Here is a 15,701-nt window from a genome sequence, read left to right as displayed (position 1 = left end):
TCTGCTCGCCTGTCTCCCCACAATGGCAGGCTTGTGCACGGATCCAGGCACAGGAAGACGAGAAGAACTGAGGTCAGACACGAGCTGGGCACGTGGTTTACAGGCAGGAAATCGTAGGACCCTCCCCTCTGGAGTGCCGCCGCTGGGGCTGGGGCAGGGCGGGCCGGGGGGGGGGGGGGCGTGCGGAGGGCCACCGGGATCTCCACCCTCCAGCTCCATCTCCCAGCCCCGCACGCATAGGCCTCGAGAGGGCCGTTCCAGAATCCCGATGGGGAGCACACGCCCTCCCCCCGCTACCCGGCTCCCCTTCATGGTGTCTCTATTTCATCCCTGGTGCTGTGCACACCTGATCGCCAGCTTCACCCCACTAGGCCCGAGGCTGCTGCCCACCCCCAGCTTGCTCTACGTTTCACAGCAGGGGCCGGGGGGGGGCTGTCCCGGGGACGCCATGTCACCCCCGCAGAGGGGGTCTGCAGCTCGACCTGGCTCTCCTGGGAGCTCCTGCGCACGATTTTAAAGCGCCGTCTTCCGAAGCTCACCTGTGTGTCTGCGTTTAACACCTTGATCCTCTGGGTGGAGATGAAGAGGTCCACTTCGGTGAGCGTCTGAGCATCCCCCTCAGAATTCTAAGGAAGGATGGTGGAGACTGTTACAAACCTTTAAAAAAACTAACTCAAACAAAGGCCTGACAATCTCACGAAGGACCCTGAGCGCCCCTAGAGGGAGAAGCTCCTAGCAGAGGCAGCCATGGGAGTCTAAACACAGGCCTCCCCAGCACATCCCAGCTGAGTGAGCTCGCTCAGCGCAGTTGGCACAGGAGTGGGAGGGGGGACCGCTTCCAGGAGGCTGAGCCCGGAGGGGGCTGGACGCTGGGGGGTCGTGTCGCAGCATCCAGACTGCAGCCGCCTGCCCACCCTTCCGGAACACGGCGGGCGGCTACACAGGGTCTGTGGATTAGAGCTACATTTCTTGGATTCGGGATTCCAAGTAGCCCCAGGTAAAGGGGAAGGAATTCTTCCAAGAAGATGGATTAGCATATCTGCATTTTCTTCTAGTTTAAAGCCACAGTCATGTCAACCCCCAGCAGCATCGGTCCAGCTTCCAAAAACCCTAGGGAAGCAAGACCTCAACCAGACGGGGCGCTGCCCTCACAGGACACTGGAGAAGCCAGCCACAGATGCCCGTTTTGTCATCTCCCGGGTACACCGATCACGCGGCTGGAGCAATGTGCAAAAGAATGTTCTGGAAGCTGAATGCACTGCTCGGGGTCCGCCCTAAACTGGGGCAGCCTGTCACAGGGGATCCTAAATACTACTGTGCAGTGGCAGTGACATGCGAGTTCTTGGGTTTCTCCACCGAGATAAATACTCCTTTCTGGTCACTTTGTAGTCACTTGTGGATGGGGGTCCATAGCCCTACAGTCACCAGCAAATCCCTGGGGTGGGGACTCCATGCCGGGGACGCTGGTCCCTCATGGAGACCCTCTTATCATTGTTTGCCTGGCCAGCTGCGGGCAGATCAGTGAAGGGGCCCTTGGCAATGACCCTGAGCATCTTCCTGGCCGAGAGAAAGAACAATTCTTCATGGAGGTAAGCGCTGGCCCTGGCTGGCACCGAGGTCTGGTCTGCCTACACCGACCCCTCTGAGCTCTCCGGACTATAGACCCAAGGAGCAGGCTGTGGTCCGCACTGTCCTGCTCCAGCTGTGAGGGGGGCTGTGGGTGGGGCCCATCGCCTTGGGGGAAGCACACCCCACTGCAGGTCTGCAAAGCCAGGCTCGTTCCATTGTGCCTGGAGACACCCAGCACGAGGTGGCTTGGGCAGAGGGAGATGCGTGAGTTCCTGCCTTGCCCGCAGTTGAAGGCGTCCCAGGAGAGGCCGCTGGGCAAAGAGCATGCATCACAGGGAGGGAGGCCTCGCTGCAGCGGGAAGGGAGACCCCGGGCAGGGTCCTCTGGCTGCACTGCCAGAACCTGGTGTTCCAGGCGGGCACAGAGGACTCGCTCTCCTTCTGCCCAAGCAAAACCCAGTGTCAGGACAGCCCCTCGGACACAGAGCACTGGATACTTCCAGTTAAAACGTGCCCAGCATTTACTAAACGACCAGGCTGATGAGCAAACAACTGAAGGTCGACCCGAGATTTTTAAAAGTCTGCCCACGCTCCAGAAACTTCTCAGTAGAGAAAGCATCCCTTGGGCAGACTGCATTTCTCACCATCCCGATTCAGTAAATTAAACTTAATGAGTCTAAATGTCAGAGCGATTTAATTAATTCTGTACAGGGGCCCTAGGCACTGAACGCATCACATGGTCGCATCAAATGCCACATTTAAAAACGTCTACACAAAACGGCCACATCACGGCAGTCACCATGCTCTAGCTCATGGAGACTCTAAAAAAGAAAAATGAAAAAAAGGGCAACGATTAAATGCTTCCGTAAGTGGGCGGCTTAAAGAAAAAAAGTGTCTGTGATTTCATTCAACAGTCTAGCACTGACCTACCAAAGGAAGAGAAAAACCCATCTGCCACAGCGTCTCTGTTCCTGGGGCTTCCCCCAGCCCCCTCCCCCTGCACAGGACATGCCACAGAAACACAAGCAAACCCCACATCCTACACACCGCTTTCTTCTTGATTTTAGCAGCCTTTTGCATCCTCTGAGCAGCGTGAAAGAGAAAAGAAAAACAGGTGGACGCAAAGCGAAGGAAGGACAGGTTGCTTTGCCCTCTCCCGACTACCGCGCGGGGCTCATGCCTGGAGCCCCTCCCCCTCCGTCGAGGAGGTCAGAGTATGGTGAGGATGGGGGAGGGAGGGCTGACATCCTTCCTCACCCCGCAGGGAGACCCCCGACTGCCCAGAGGGGCACCTCCTCAGACCACCGCCCCTCCCTCCTGACCCCGTCAGCTTTGCTGACTTGGTCCTATCCTCCCCCTGCCCGGCTGCACCCACCCTTCAAACCCAGGTGATCCGAATGACGGGCACCGAGAGCTGCAAGTGCGTCAGAGCTTTTCTTGAGGTCATAGATTTAAATAAAACGTATGATTTTTTTTGCTTCCCTTTCTGCAAGTCCTTTGGCAGTAAAGATACAGAGACAGTCAAAATGGGATGAGAGGCTCTATACACACACGTGACTAGAAGGCTTCGGAACATTACATTTAAAAATCGCGTGTCCTGGGGGCCCAGTGGCAGTTCCTCATTATGGAGCCTCTCTGTCCCCAGCCTGCGTCCTCTCATCCGAGGCAAACTCTCCCTCGGCCCCGACAGGCACCTCAGACATTCCCACTCTCGTGCACAGGGCTGTGGGGTCAGCGCTGGACAGCGGGCCGTGTCACCCACCCCGCTCCAGCGCTCCCTGCAGGGAACCCGGGCGCTCCTGGGCCGCCCCTACCTTGACCCGGCTGACGGCCTCCTGTGCCTGCATCATTCTGATGTTTTTGGATGGGTTCCGCTCCGAGAGCAGCTGGGTGGAGCCCAGGTAGTTGGCAGCAAAGATGATCCCGTCGATGAGGTCTTCTGGCTCACAGGGCCCTGGAACTGAAGGGGGCACAGTTCTCAGCCCTGGACGACAAAGGCAAGGCAGCGGGGCCAGGGGCCACAGGAGGAGGCTGAACGGTTGTCCCGTCTGCAGGCAGTAGGGGGGGCGGGGCTCCTGCCCCCGTTACCGACAGCGCACCGTACAAGTAACTGCACAGATCAACACCTGGCCAGGAAACCCTGCACCCATGGTGTCAGGAGGATAATTCCGGAGCCAGGCAGCTGTCACTGAAGGCACCTGGGCCTCCGAGCGGACAACCGTGTGCTGCAACCCCAGAGGCGCCCTTTCCCCAACATTTCCATGCCTGCCCCAGAGCCCTCGGCGACTCCGGACGGTGATGGGAACTGCCCACCGCGCTCCAGTTCTGTGCCCTGGGGCTCCCGCGAGCCTGCAGACCCCTCACAAGGCCTGTCCGGCTCCTCCCATGCCATGCACCCCAGGTCCAGGCTGCGTGACGTGGTCCCTGTTCCATCAGCTGTCTCGAGACCTGAGGTGCCAACAGCATGATCCGGAACATTCCATCTCTGAGCTGTTTAATACAAGAACCACTGGCCTCACGTGGCTTTTGAGAACTTGAACATGTTGGCTAGTGCAACAGAGGAACTGAATTTAAATTTGTATGCAATCCTAATTAGCTGACATGTCAACAACCACACGTGGCTAGTGGCTCCTGTCTCCTGGACAGGCCCCTCTAGGTAGGAGCCAGTAAACCTTTTCTGTAAAAGGCCAGACGACAAAGATCTTAGGCTTTGCTATCTCTTTGCAACTAGTCACCTCAGCATCTGGAGCACCAAAGCAGGCCCAGGCAGCGTGTGTGTGAGCAAGCCTGCTGCACCCCCGCCAAGCTTCACACACGCAACGGGTGGCCAAAGGATGTGGCCCTGAGTCCACAGTCTGCCAACCTGGAGGCCATTGCTCAGCCCGGCTCGCAGGCCCACGACCATGTTTTTCACTTCCCTGCCTCTTCCCTCTCACTGCCCACCTCCAGCCAGAGCCCTTCTTTTGGGGAGCATGGCCCTGGCTCTCAGGCTCCCCTCCTTCCTGAGCTAGGCCACCCGAAGCCATGCCAGTGTCCACAGGGCTGGCTATGCTTCATCCCCAAGCCCTCAGGGCCAGCAGTCCCCTCCTGACCCTTCCCTCCACCAGTGTTCTGCAGTCTCACCTTCAACCACTGTTTCTGACACCACCCACTCACCCAGAGTGGACGGCACCATTCACCAGTTCAAAACCACCTGCCCCGAGCCCTCAGCTTCCTCACTCACATCCTGTCTGCCTGCCCTGGAGATTTAGCAAAACTCTACCCAGGCTTCCTCTGGCTGGAAAAAGTCCCCAGCAAGCCAAAGTGGTTCCATTACAAATTCATGGCCCTGGATGCCCTCAGAACTCCTTGGCAACCTTAACGGGCTCCTCTAGGAAGCGCTCCCTCCCCATCTGTGCACAGCTATTTCATACCTTTCTCCATCCTCCTGCACTTCCTGCTGCCCCTCCTGTGTGTCCTGGACGGAGCATCACCTCTGCTCCCAGACACACCCACGTCCTGTGCGGTGGGCATCTGACCAGCCCTCCTTCCACCTTCCTGTGCAGCAGCAGGGTCCCCACCTGGGGCCTGAGGATCACCTGCCACCCCATCCCTCCCCTCCAGGACCCTTCCTCTCCCCCACCTCCAGCCCATGGAGCTGGTTTGTTCGAGTGAAAGCACAACGTACAGGTTTCCTGCAGGCACCCCAGATACATATCTTCTCCTGAGGTTTCAAGAGAAGGAACATTTCAGAGAGTAAGTGTAGACACCTGCCCCAGATCCAGTGTCGGCCTGGGGTCGCGTCAGTGAAGCCGCACCTTCGTTCTCAGGTGACAACCTCAGGTGACAACCTGCTCAGGGGGGTCCCCGCTGAGCTCACAGCCCCCTCAGCGTGGTCTCCCCACCACATCCGTCTCTGTGGGAAGGTTCTTCGCAAGCAGCTGACCTGGCTGCATCTGGAGGAGGTCAAAGCCCTCCGCAGCCTTGGGGGAGTGGGCTTTGGGCTCCAGGGGGGGAGGGGGAGGGGTGGGGAGTGTGGGGAGAGGGGCTGGAGGGCCTGGTGGGGACCTAGCTCCTGGCAGGTTTATAATCTCACCCTTTCAGTGTTTAAAAAGGCAACCCAAGAAAGTCACAATGCCCCCCGATGAATGTTCAAATCAAGGGTTTCCCATCCTATTTTTCTGTAGCTGGGCTCGCAGATACAACGTGCCCTTTCTGGGGCAGAGCAGGAAGAAATGATTTCTGTGGGGCAGGTACTTCAAATTATCAAGGTCACAAAGCACCGTCATCACCACAAGCCCAACCCGGACTGGAGAGAGTCACGCTTCAAGGCAGCATTGAGGCCAAGAGGGTGTGATCCTGGCTGCGGGCAGCTGCAAGGCAGCCCTGCTCTGTGCCCGCTTCTAGATCCCCCTGTTGGGGGAGCAACAGGGGAGCCTGCGGCTGTGCTCAGCCTCTCGGACAACCCAAGACAGGAAGAGCCACCTGGGACGGGGCGCCGATACAGAACCAGTGACTCCCCAGGCCTCTGGCCTGGGCACCAGCTCGCCCCAGGGCCCAGGGCGCAGGGAGGCAGGGCCAGGGCTTAGCAGTGGGCTGGGCACAGAGAAGGGCTCCCCAAGTACTTTAGTAATGAAAGCAGCACGGGGATCCGCCCCCCCAACTCTGCAGCACAGGGAAGGCACCCCCGCCCCCTGCCACCCAACTGCGCTGAGGGCCAGGCCATGTCCTGGGTGCTGGGACAGCAAGGGGGGCCAGGCAGGGAGGTGCCCTGTCTCTGGACACCTAGAGTCGCGTGAACAAAGCAAACTCAGAAGCAAGGTCTTTTCAGAGGCTGAGAACCAGTGTGCAGGAAGCCAAACCCAGGCTGAAGAGACACTGACACTGTCTGGATCTGATGATGGAAAAGGCTCATCTTAGGAGCAACAGATAAGCGAGACCCAAATGATGGGATGGGGGACAGTGACAAGGGATGTGTTTTCTGGGTGTTATGATCAAGTGACATCCTCGCAGGTCCCAGATGTCTGCAGGGGAGCAGCGTCAGCTCTAAGGGGACACACGGAGCCGGGCTGGGGGTCCAGAGACCCGGCTGAGTCTGGGCTCCTCCACCAGCCCTGCTGGACCATGGACCAGGCTTTGTGCCCTGGGGACAGCCGGCTAATTGTTTTTCTCTCAATTTCCTCGCCAGCAAAATGGGTGGAGGGAGAGGATTCCTGATTTCTATTTTGACAGGGTTTTTGCAAAGATAAGATTAAAAGTCTGAGTTTCCTAAATGCTAGAAGCATATAAAATGCAAAGCCTTAATTGATGAATTCTAGCTTTCATTTGCATCCAGCTCAAAAGGCTCCGAGGGCAAAGGGATGGCGGGGGGGGGGGGGGGGGGGGGGGGGGGGTCACACAGATGTAAGCGACAGAGCTGGGACCAGACCCAAAGCAGCCACATGCTGGGTGACAGCCTCCACCATCACCCAACACCCAGAACCTCCCATACGTGATGGGGTGGTGGGAGGTGGCAGGTCATTTAAAAACAGCTGAAGTCATTTGAGGAGGGAAGGAGGGAGAGGGGAAGACCCCAGGCAGCCCCGCCGAGCCCAGAATCACCTGCAGAGCCCCAGGAGCCTGCAGAGTCCCTCCCCTGCCTCAGAGATGCCCCTTCAGGGAAGCCGGAGAGGGGGACCTGGAATCTGAACTTGATGCCCGCACACTGGGTCCCACTCCGGGCAGCCTGTTTGGAACCACCTGACCTCCAGCAGACAAGAGCTCCCCTCCCACGTTCATCTTAGAAGCAACCCCTCTGCCAGGCACAGGCCAGCACCCGCTTCGCACTCAGGGGCTGACAGGCGGCTGTCCAGGGACTCTGCTCCCGACAAGGGAGAGAAAGCTGGCTGACCCTCGAGGGGCTCCACGGCCAGGGTCAAATCAGGCTGTCCCTTCCATCTCAGGCACCCTGGCCATTGCTCAGCAGATGAGCAACCTTCTCCCAGGTGGGCAGGGCTAGGGGTGCCAGAGGAGGGGAGGGGATAATGGGAGAGGGGAGGCACCGGGAGGGGACCCCTCCCTGTCAGTCCATCAGCAGCTGTGGTCCACAGTGGACACATCGGGGACTGTCACCAGCCAGGGAGAGGCAGAAGCCACGCCCAACAGAGGGAACAGCGCGCCTAGCACAAGGCAGCAGCCTCCACCCTGCCCCTCAGGGCTCCTGAGCAGGGTACTTGCGTCTCTACCGTCTCATGCCATCTGCTCCCCTGGTGAATATGGTCCCAGGGTCCATCTCTTGCAGAGGGTCACCTGCCCGACCCTCCCGAGTCACCCGCCCTCCCTGCAGTGACCATTACTGACCAGTAGATGGCGTCACTCTGTTCTGGGGGAAAGTCCAGGTGGTCCCAGGAGCCCTGGGGTCACCGCCCGCTGCACACCCCTAGCCAGCGCCCAGGGCCTGGTCCTCAGCAAGTGTCCCCATGCCCTGTCTGTGGCGTGGGGGGGTCACATGACACTCCGTGCCCCCCCCATCCCTAGGGGTGAGGGTAGACCTTCTGAGGCCTCTGTCTTCTAATGTCCCCTTGCCAGTTCCCCAGGGGGGCCTTGGTCAGCTCCCTGGACCATTCTGTCTCACTCCATGCCCCAGAGTAGCCTTACTAAAGGCTGGCCCCATGTCCCCACCAGATCTGGGGCTCACCTGGGGGCACAGACTCCTGTTGTGAAGGGCGCCCCATCCCGGGCAGTGGGGTCCACCACGCGCACCCATGGACACCTGCTCCTAGGGAAGAGGCCAGGGAGGGACTGCGGGCTTTGTTACAACCCCCGCAGAGGCCGCCCTCCATGGGGCAGGGGGGGTCTTCTCACTCCTGCTTTGATCTTTCTTCAAAGAGGAAACAATACACATGACAGTGCCTCCAGCACCTTCCTGCCACTCAGACTCCCACCCAGCCCCACTCGCATCAGGACGCAGAGAGTAGTGGCCAGCACGGGGGGCGGGGAGTGGAGGGGGTACTTCAGCTCCACAGACACAGCTCTCAACTCCAATCACCAAATGCAGAACCAAGGATCAAACGGCTTCATTCTAAGACTAAAGCAGCTGGCCCTGCATGTTTGGGTATAAACTGTCCTTATTTTGCTCAACTCTTGAAAGAACCCTAAGCTGAGACAGAACAACAAAAGAAGAGAGAGAGGTTTGAAAGAGATTCGGTCTCCCCAGAGGCTGATTTCTCCATTAACTATCTTTGCATGACAATACCTGTACGTGCATGTATCAGAATGTCCCTGCACAGCCTGGATAAGAAAAAGTAAGGCGCTCAGTGTGTTCCCCGCTGGAGGAAGCCTTCGTCTGAAACACCCGTTGGAGAACCGGACGCCCCACTGGCTTCTCTGAACAGGGAAGGGGTGGGAGGTCCCCAGGGCCATGCCTTGGAGCCCCCGGCTCTGCCACCTTTGGGGGGATTATCCTGAAGGTGGGGGGTGGACAAGGCTTCCAGCCAGTGGAATTCAGCTGTGCCTGCTGCTCCCTGGGGTCTTGGAGGGGGTGGCAAGGTGGAGCCAGGGCACAGCCTTGGATGGAACTGTGGGTGTGAGTCCAGAAAGCCTCCAAGTGCAGCCCCACCCCAACACACCAGACTCCTGGGCAACCTCCATTCCATCCGGCCTGCAACAAGCTCATGAAGCAGACCTCAGTGTCCTAATTTTACAAAGAAGCATGGTCTATGTGGAGTCAAAGAATTTTGCCCAAGATCAGTCACCGACTCAGGCACAAAGCATTTCTAAGTTCTTTCCACAGTCCCTGTGTGACCAAAAACACGGAGCCCACAGTCACAAAGTAGATGCATCAGGATGGCCCATGGTGAGTGGCACAGACAGAACACAGTGGCCGGGGAGGAGCAGCAGGGAAGCCCGCCCTTGGGAAGGATCTGGGGCGGCTGCCCTCTGAGCTGAGCTCTGGAGGGTGAAAGGGAATCAACAAGCCACAGAGGGAGAGGAGGAGAGAGCTTCTCAGGCTGAGGCAAGAACAGGTGCAAAGACCCTGGGGTGGCAGGGAGATGTGCAAACTGCTGGATGCAGGGGGTGGGCCAGCAGTTAGGATAAACTGAGGTTGCAGAGCAAGTGCCAGCCAGATGTGAGGATCCTGGGGCCACACCCAGGACTGTCGCTCCAGGGTATCAGTCAGGGAAGGAGCCCAAGCTCTCTGCCTTTAGAAAATAACTCAGGCTGCAGACAGGCGAACAACATAGGGGAGGGAGGGAAAAAAGCTGGGAGGCTACTGAAGGAGTCCTAGCAAGCAAGTGATGATGAGGATGATGATGGTCATGGTGATGATGGTGATGATGATGATGATGATGATGATGATGATGGTGATGATGGTGATAATGATGGTGATGATGGTCATGATGGTGATGGTGATGATGGTGATGATGGTGGTGGTGATAATGATAGTGATGGTCATGGTGATGATGGTGATAATGATGGTGGTGATAATGATAGTGATGATGACGGTGATGATGGTGATGATGCTGATGGTGATAATGGTGATGATGATGGTGATGATGATGGTCCTGGTGATGGTGATGATAGTGCTGGTGATGGTGATGATGGTGGTGATAATGATGGTGATAATGGTGATGCTGCTGATGATGGTAATGATGGTGATGATGATGGTGCTGGTGATGATGATGGTGATGACAGTGATGATGGTGATGGTGGTGGTGATGGTGATGGTGGTGATGGTGATGATGGTGGTGATGATGATGACGGTGGTGATGGTGATGATGGCGGTGATGGCGGTGATGATGGTGATGACGGTGATGATGACGATGGTGGCGGTGATAATGATTGTGATGATCATGGTGATGATGGTGGTGATGGTGGTGTTGATGGTGATGATGATGGTGATGGTGATGATGGTGGTGATGATGACGGTGATGATGACGATGGTGGTGGTGATAATGATTGTGATGATCATGGTGATGATGGTGATGATGGTGGTGATGATGGTGATGATGGTGATGATGGTGGTGATGATGGTGATGATGGTGATGGTGATGATGGTGATGATGGTGATGGTGATGATGGTGATGATGATGATGGTGATGATGGTGATGATGATGATCATGATGGTGATGGTGATGGTGATGATGATGGTGATGACGATGATGGTGATGGTCATGATGATGATGATGATGTGGAACAGGGTGATGAACAGACAGCGACAGACTGATTCACCCTGCAGGTTCAATCAGTAGGACCTGGAGGGGGCTTGGAGGAGGAAGGATGGAGAGCTAGAGAGCTCACTACAGGGCTGGATGGATACAGCTGCTACTCACTGAGAAGAGGACCCTGGGAGAGTTCTGAGCTTAGGGGGTGGGGAGGATTCTGAGCAAGTTTAGTGGCAGGAGCTTGGAGTCCCCCAAAAGAAGCTCAGGGGGCAGCTGGACTCAGGAGTCCCAGGGAACTGCATGTCAGTGCCAAGTAAAGCTGCAGGCATGGGAGAATCACCAAGGGGAGGAGGGAGCCGGGTGGGGGCAGGGCTCTGCTGAGCTCCGACGCTCTCTGTCCAGGTGGTGGAAGGTGACCGGCAAAACAGACAAAGAAGGGCACACAGACAGAGAAGGTGGAGGGCGGTCAGGAAAAGAGGGGCCTTAGACAGGGAGGCATGCCCAGCTGTGCAGCACTGGTGGGAGGAGAAAGGTTCCCCAGTGCTTATGGGGCAGTGACCTTGCATATGGGTTGAGGGGTGTGAGGGAGGAACAGAGAAAGAGGCAGCCAGTCCCAAGTCCCAGTTAAGAAGCAGAGGAAGTGAGCATGGGGGTGTGGGCAGACGCAGGGAAGGATACTGTGTTCAGAAGCCAGTGGCCAGGAGCGTGGAAGATGCAGGGGAGGAAAGATGTCAGATGGGCTGGGGATCCAAAAGGCAGAGGGGGACCTGACTCCACTGGGAGGAGGGGCATAGCCCTGACTGGACAGGGTGGGAAGGACAGACAGGGAGCAGGCGGGGCACGGAGACCATGTCCAGGAAGCACCCAGATCATAGAAGAGCTGGCCTGGGAAGGGCCTGGAACAGGGAGAGGAGGCAAGAGGGAGGAACATGAGACTGGGCAGACCCAGGGGTGGTGTCTGGCCCCGAGCGGGCTCTGCCTGCCCCCAATACCTTGCCCACCACATCAGCCTGTCCCAGAGCCAGACGCCCCAACACAGCCAGGGCGGTGCCTCTGAGAAGCCGTGCAAGGGTAAAGGTGATCCCGTAAGGCTGATGTAAAAGAGAAGACGCTGTCTGAAAGCCAGACCATGGGACACTCCCGGGGAGAGGCCACGCCTGGGTCTGCAGGCAGGGGGCAGCATCACTGAGGAAAGGGCCGAGGGATGCACAGGGCAGAGCATTAGACACTGGCTGGAGATAAAGTCACTGACCACTGGGAGGAAGCGACTCAAAAACAGGGAGTCAAGGAAAAAAAGGTCAAAGCCAAACCTGATACAGTGCATAAATCTGCCCACGAGAACTCCTTCCCAGAAAAAGCAGGATGAATACAAAAACTGGCAAAAATAGGAAAAGGCGTATGCATGAGGTTGTTTCCTGCAGCCCTATTTGTAACAGCAAAAAAACTGGAAACCACCCCAATGTTCCTGCAGAGGGAACATCCAACTGCACGGGGGTCGGGCGGGTCTCTGGAGCAGCAGAGTCCTCCACACACTGCCCTGCCCTGCGCAGCGTGGAACTCATCACATCCAGGATTCAGGATTAAGTTGAAAAAGCAGGATGGAGAGACGGGGGTTACCCAACTCATTATCCAAGAAAGGGGAAGATATGCTTATAAGAAAAGTATGTGAAATGTCAAAAATGCTTATCTGCAGTGGGAGGAAAGGACTGAGGGGAGAGGGGTAATAGGGAAAGGAACTGAATATCTGTGCATATACGTTGTTATGTATGTTTGATTTTTTTTTTTTTTTTTTTTTGCGGTACGCGGGCCTCTCACTGTTGTGGCCTCTCCCCCGTTGCGGAGCACAGGCTCCGGACGCGCAGGCTCAGCGGCCATGGCTCACGGGCCCAGCCGCTCCGCGGCATGTGGGATCTTCCCGGACCGGGGCACGAACCCGTGTCCCCTGCATCGGCAGGCGGACTCTCAACCACTGCGCCACCAGGGAAGCCCTGTATGTTTGATTTTTGAACCATGTAAGTACTTTATATAATTACAAAACGAGATTAAATTTTAAAAAGTAAATTCCTAAGATTTAAAAGAAAAATGAATCTAAATGTGTATCCAGTTATGACCTAATCACAAAGAGAAGAACCATTCCCAATGATTGTCAAATGCAGTGATTTGCTGGTACATCCCTTGTGAGCTATACTCTAAAGACAAAAGTCAGTGCAAACAAATCTTTACTGTATCTATACTGTAATCCAGTGTCCTCGGTGACACTGGTATTGCTATTCTGTGACTGCTGTATGATTAGTGGTATAAAACAAATGCAGAATTATGTTGGTGACCTTGAGACTGGGGATTTGGGACCTAGGAAAAGGAAGATACAAATGTAAAAAACCCTATAGTGCTAGCAAAGCATCAGTATGAATCATGATGTATTTTATCTTAAAAATATACAGAATATTAGTTACTTATATATACATATGGGTAATTAATTACCCCCAAAGTTAGCAGCTACAATGATACACATTTATTATCTCAGTTTCTGTGGGTGGGGAATCTGGGTGTGGCTTAACTGGGTGCCTCTGGTCAGGGTCTCTCTCAAGGCTGGAGTCACCATGACAATCAGGGCTGTAGCCATCTTAATAGGAGAGGATCCACTTCCAAGTTCATTTACAGGGCTGCTGGCCAGAGACCCCACGTGGGCATCTATCTGACAGAGCCACTCACAACGTGGCAGAGTAGGCAAGCAAGAAAGAGCAGGAAAGAAGTCACAGGCTTTCGGTAACCTAATCTTGGGAAGGACATCCCTTCTGTCATATTCTGTCCACCAGAAGTGAGTCAATAAGTCCAACCTGCTCTCAAGGGGAGAGGTTACCCAAGGCCACAAACACCAGCAGGTGGGGCTCACTGGGAGCCATCCCACCACAGATACATTTCTTACCCTTCTGACCAAATCAGTAGCAATGAGCACCCACAGTGAGCAGATTATAGTCTCTTAGTACGAGTTCCCAGGGCTCCTGTTAGAAACAACTTGTCCTAGTCCTCAATCGAGAGGTGTTTAAGATGAGCCTGGAATATCTAGTCAAACCAGAAAGCCAGGAAGCTACCAAAGACGACAGGGGTCATGTTGACAGGACTCGGGAAGCAACCTCGGGAGGCTCCCGCTGGCCAAAGACAGGACAACCTCAACGCCAATAAGGATCACATCCACGACGCAGTGTGACACGCCAACCGTGCTTCGACCCAAGAGTGCCTGATGGTGCTGATCTGTAGAGGCTGTTAGGGAAACTTATTAATTTAAAATTTTTTAAATAAAGAGAAGGAATCAAGTAGTTAACTAGCTTTTCCTATATGAACCGTACTCTGGGTAACTGAATATCTGACGAGGGCAAGTTTCTCTGCAGAGGAAAACTCCAGATAATCAAGAAGAAATGAGAAAGGATGGAACTAGAACACCATCATTTTGCAACCTCTGATCAATTACTGGATCCAGACAATGACCATTAATGGTTGCTAATATTACAGAGAGAGGAACAAAGAACCAGCCTGTGCCGCCTGATGGAAAAACACAATACCTATGACGGTTGGGGTTTTTGCCGGAAACAACCAGACTAAATCTGATCAAGCCTCTTTATCTAAACACCCCACATTTTACAGCAATAACCCCAGGAGGATGCAATCAGCAAAATCCAGGCTGCAGGGCACTCCATGAAACAAATGATACAGATTCTTCCACAAGAGCAGCAACAAAAATATTGTAAATGAGAAAAAAGAGAGATGGATAGAGAACCTAGAAAATAAGACGCATAAGAGAATGGGACACGCAGCTGATCTCAATGCATGGCCCTTGTCTGGACCTCATACAGATAAGCACGCTGTAATCTGGGGGAAGGCAAACACGGCCTGGGGATTAAATGATACAAAGAAATGATTATTTGATTTTAGTTGTGGTAATAGTATCGCAGTATCTTTAAACACAAACTTCCTATCTTTTAGAGATACATATTCGAAACATTTAAAGAGGATAGTGAGATCTGAGGTTTGCTTTAGAATAATCTAGGAGAGGGTGGGGATGTAGAGGAAGCAAGACTGGCCGTGAGCAGGTCGAGACTGAAGCCGAGGACACAGGAAGCTCATCATAGTATTCTCTCTTCTTTTGTATACGTTTGAAACTTTTTATGATAAAAAATTAAAAGGATGCATCTCCCCAAAAGGCATCATTTTAAAAGAAATCACTATTCTAGGGCATTGTTCCTTGTATTCTACCCCATCAATTAGACAAGAGGAAACAGTAACAGAAAACAAGAGTGGAAGCAGCAAAAATCATTCTTATTTGCAGACGGCATGACTGTGTACCAAGAAAAACCCACAAGAAAACAACTAAAAATCTACTCAAAAAAGAATTCATTAAGGCAGCTGTTCCAAATTTAATAGATTAAAAAATCAATAGCTTTCTTTGTAGCTACAAATAGTAATAGGTTAGAAAAAATAACAAAACAAGAGACAAGATTTACAAAAGCAATAAAAGGGATAAAACACCAAGGAATAAACTAACAACATGTGTGTTGGATTTTTACGAAAAAAATTTTATTGATGAAGATAAACAAGCTTGAATAAATGGAAAGATAAATCCTTTTCTGGCTAAGATTCTATATTGTAAAGCTGACACTTCCCCTATATAGATAAATTTAATGCATGGCATGCCAAATTAAAAAACCAATAGGAATTTTTATTGCATACCTAGATAAACTGATTCTAAAGTTTCTATGGAAAAATAAATTTGCGAGAGGATCCAGGGAATTTGTGATCAGGAATGATGGTGGCAAGGGGAAGAACTAGCTGTACCAGGGAATAAAATGCAGTATAAATCCAGGAAAGCAAGCAGCCTGGTTCGGGAACCTGAGTGGGCAAATCAGTGTAACAGATCCAGAAACAGCCCTACATGTACGTGGCAAATTTAATGTATGATGAAGGCTGCATTTCAAACCAGTGGAAAAAAAGATTCATTGAATAGCTTTGGCACAAC

The 15,701-nt window shown here is 53.9% G+C and overlaps 1 protein-coding gene across 4 annotated transcripts in view; it reads right to left on the bottom strand.

Moving 5' to 3' along the window:
- The window catches only part of APBA2 (amyloid beta precursor protein binding family A member 2), a gene marked incomplete at its 5' end in the record, with an annotated part of 61,634 nt that overhangs the window by 21,343 nt on the left and 24,590 nt on the right, over positions 1 to 15,701 (bottom strand). For 2 of the 4 annotated variants that reach the window (XM_082851566.1, XM_082851564.1), the window contains 3 exons: positions 540 to 626; positions 2,616 to 2,651; positions 3,383 to 3,528. In XM_082851566.1, coding sequence (XP_082707692.1) covers positions 540 to 626; positions 2,616 to 2,651; positions 3,383 to 3,528 — 269 coding nt within the window. The remainder of the gene's footprint in view (positions 1 to 539; positions 627 to 2,615; positions 2,652 to 3,382; positions 3,529 to 15,701) is intronic. The other 2 variants (XM_082851563.1, XM_082851565.1) reach the window with 1 other exon arrangement.

Source organism: Leucopleurus acutus (assembly GCF_964270905.1).
Source record: "Leucopleurus acutus genome assembly, chromosome: 1".
In the NCBI taxonomy this organism is placed as follows: Eukaryota; Metazoa; Chordata; class Mammalia; order Artiodactyla; family Delphinidae; genus Leucopleurus; species Leucopleurus acutus.
Note: the sequence above shows the minus strand (reverse complement) of the source record. Positions and strands in the feature narration are given on the sequence as shown.